Below are 3,974 nucleotides of genomic sequence, written 5' to 3' on the forward strand. Positions count from 1 at the left end.
CATTCAACGTGCTCTCTTTAATTGTTGACATTTTTAGCTTTCCACTCGAAGTTGAATTGGTCAACGTCACAACAAAAACTTTCCAACCACTATCTGATCAAGGCCACTAATGTCTTTTTATTCATCTTTTTCTAGTGAGCGTTATATTTATTTGTGAGATTAGTAGTGTCACCCTCAAAAGGAACATACAAATAATTACTATATAGCACGTCTTTCATGAGAGTCTTCCAAAGTGTATAATTAGAAAAGTTAAGTTTAATCATATGCGGCCATTTATTTTCCTCCTCCATTTAAATGCACAAACCAAACAAACCGAACTATAGATACCACTTTGTTAGGAACAACCAGATATAATCATCTTGGTGCTTCTAGATTTCTTTCCTTTTAGCATGTGCGCCTCAATCAATAGTGGGATAGAACAAATCATGAATTAACTTGTAGGTTCTGAGTTCGATTCCCACAAATAACAAAAACATATTAATTCCCAACTATAGGAAATGGGGGAGCTAGAAGATCGTGAGTAAAAGTACCAGAGGAAGCAACCATAGGAAGCTACTAGAGGAAGAGATCATATGAACACAAAAGCGTAAGTGTATGCCTCTACACATATGCCTCTAAAAGTAATGTGCCTCTAAAGGTTACGAAGACTACCTCTGATGTTTAGGTCTAAAGATTGCCTCTAATAACTGGGTTTAAAGACTGCATCTGAAGATTCAATTTGAAGCATGTCTCTGAAGTCCTTGTGTGTCTTGGATGTGCACAAACTCAACATGTCTCTGAAGAACATATATCAAGTTATCATTAACTCTGAAGAGATAGTTCAAGTCGTGCATTCAAAGTTCAAATTCTTCTAATCACTCACAAACGTTGCCTTTGATATGCATCCGTTAATATTGCACTAACTTCGATGACTAAACAATGTGATTTGCCCAAAGCCACTCCAACAAGAAAGTCAATGGCTCTGATAAAAAATCAATGGCTTTGATTGAAAGAATTCATTCTGAAGAAAAGACTTAGCCGAATAAGAATTTCTGAATATTCAAGAACAAGCACGAATTCATTCCAGCTCCAATCAATCAAGAGTGTGAAGGAAGATTCGTGTGAATAAGTTTTTGAACATAATATGAACTTAGTGTTACTTTAATGTTTCTATTTTATTATTTTAGTGTCATTTCAATTTTTAATCAATTTGTCATACCAACTTGCCATTTTCAGTTTTTTTTTTTTTTAAGAATCAATATGTAATCAAAATGGAGAAGGTATGCAACAACCATGTTGATAATTTGTAGTTCATCCATTTTTCAGTTTTTATTAGAGCCAATTTGATTAAGGTTTAACACAAAAATAGACTTTAAAAAAATTAAAACATTACATCAATTACATTTATGTTCATAACAATTACAATCAAAACTATCAACAATTAAATTAAACAACTACATTAATAACAATTGCATTCACAACCTATGAAGTGAGCCTACAAATCCATCATGCAATCAATAACATCAAAAAAATCAACATGACAATAAGATAATATTTTTGTTGCTTTGGTTCTAACATCGTTGCATAAATCTTGTTCATATGTTCACCAAAACTTCTCTCAATCGAGTTTGATCTTCCATTACAACTTCAACCTTGTCCATATACTTTAACATAATCTCATCGTATTATTCCGCAACCTTTGATTGTTGTCTTTGTGCTATTATCAATCTTGGTTATAAGTTCAGCTTCATTTTTCAATACTTCATTTGTATTTCCAGCAACACCAACACCTTTTGGAACAAATATATCATAAGTTTCTTCACACTATAGAAGATAGGAACAACTCTCTTTCTGAAACACAATAACTCAAATCATCAATGGAAGAAGAAACTATAAAAGATGATAGAATTCATAACAATTGAAGAATCAAAATAAAGTAATTTAAGTTTTTTTAATAAAACCCCCGAAACAGAAGAGAAAAAAACAAACATTTGAACATTAGCTTCCAAATACGACAACCAAAGAATGGTCGATTCAGATTTGCATTTGTCCTTAAATTCTTTATCACATTTTTCCTCCCACATAAACAAAAAGGCATTGAGCACTTTTCCTCAATACATGATTCATCAAGCACTAAATTAGCAATATAGTTTTTCCCTTTCATATATGAAATAAATTGAGAGTCACCACTTATCCTATTCATATCATTTTTGCAAATATGGTAAAATTTATTGAAAAGGAACAAACGTGGAAGAAGACATCAATGGAGGAAGGAAAGAAAATTAGGAACAATGTGTTGTATAAAAACACAATTTGTTGCAATTTAGTCATCAACATTGTTGAGAAAACGTAACGACGTTTCAACTTCAAAAAGTATCAAATAGGTTCCAAAAATTTTCTTATGTAGGAGTTAATGTGTCAGTTTATCAATCTTTAATATTGTTAGTTAACTAATATTGACAGAGGGACTAACTTGATTAACGGTGAAAAAAGTTACAAACATTTTTGGAATTTTGACAAAGTGAAGAACTAGGTTGATATAAGTTACAAAATCACGGACCAAATTGGGTATTTATTCAATAAATAGCATGATACAAGTTATAGACTCAAATGCAATACATTGAACTCTAGGACTTACACCAATATGTAACTATTTTACTGTAAGCATAAACAAGTGTCATTAACATCTGCATAGAGTTCACCGAACGTACATAAAGAAAGACTTAAAAACTAGGAAAGGAAACACCACCAGAAACATAGTGGTGTTCCAAATGGCAACAACTGAGGTTGTTCAATCATTTTGTTTGTTTAAATATCATACAACAACTCCTTAAAAACTTCCATATGCTCATGTTGAAGAGAAATTGCAACAGATAAACTTCCATCATTTATTGAGCTTGGAACTATGAAAGACAATCCATCACAAATTTTGCATGGTCCCATGTAAATAGGTCTTCCCCAACCAAAATCAGCATCATAGATTGGAAGTCTACTCCAACTATTCATAAAAATATTTTGACGTTTCAAAGCATCAATACTTCCTAAAACAGCTCCTAAATCAGATTGTAGCTCTAGATAATCAATAGAAGATCTCAAGTATTCATTGTTTGCTTGCAACAATGCATTGTGAATTTTACTTGCAGCATACCATGTTGGTTTTGACATTAGATCACCTGTTATAGCTATAGTTGAGATTGTGAATATCACATTTCCAAGGTAACCTTGTGGAAGTGGAGGTTGCAATCTTGATCTCCCATCAATTGGGATAGAGAATTTGGTTTCTTGATCATCAGGAAGTGATCTTGCTTTGCACACGCTTCTCCAAACATGACCAGCTAAAATCTCAAAAGAGCTGAAATTGATTGTTTTTCCATCTTCTTTCGACTTAGCTTTCAATGTGGCGATTTGTTTGCAAGTCAATTTGAAAATAGACACGGCTGCAGTAGCTTCTGTGTCTTGATTTTTTGGAGTAGTCTTCATGATTGGTGGAGGCTTGTATTCAATGTGTTCGAAAGCAGGGCGAGGCGGATCGCGGGCACGGAGTAGTGTCCGGTCGATGAATGGTGGGACGGAAACATCTAAACCACGAGCAACATCTGACCATGTATTGATGAAGTGAAGTCCTGAAATTCCATCTGCTACATGATGATGCATTCCAACACCAAGTGACACTCCTCCACACTTGAAATATGTAACCTGTACATATACTTAATTAAACTTCACTAAACTGTTGTATACCATACTTTTCAAGTTCTAGTGGACTTTTTTTTACTGAAATACTAAATATTTATTATCATATTCAAACAAAATTCAGAAAATTAGTCATCATCTTCAACAAAATTTTTATTTTTATCAAATTCATAACTCAAATTTTTAAATAAATTTATATTTCAATCTTCAACAACATCAAATCCATCAAATGATGAACTCACATTTTAAGATTTAGGTTAAGGGTTTTATTAGAAGAACGATCGGAATATATATATATATATATA

General features: G+C 32.6%; 1 protein-coding gene across 1 annotated transcript in view; it reads right to left on the reverse strand.

Moving 5' to 3' along the window:
• Positions 1–2,505: 2,505 nt before the first annotated feature.
• LOC101502383 (shikimate O-hydroxycinnamoyltransferase-like) overlaps positions 2,506–3,974 on the reverse strand; it is an 8,875-nt gene continuing 7,406 nt past the window's right edge. Inside the window, exon 3 of the mRNA XM_004506990.4 lies at positions 2,506–3,675. Within this exon, the coding sequence (XP_004507047.1) occupies positions 2,788–3,675 (888 nt within the window). The 3' untranslated portion in view covers positions 2,506–2,787. The remainder of the gene's footprint in view (positions 3,676–3,974) is intronic.

Source organism: Cicer arietinum, chromosome 6, assembly GCF_000331145.2.
Source record: "Cicer arietinum cultivar CDC Frontier isolate Library 1 chromosome 6, Cicar.CDCFrontier_v2.0, whole genome shotgun sequence".
NCBI lineage: Eukaryota > Viridiplantae > Streptophyta > Magnoliopsida > Fabales > Fabaceae > Cicer > Cicer arietinum.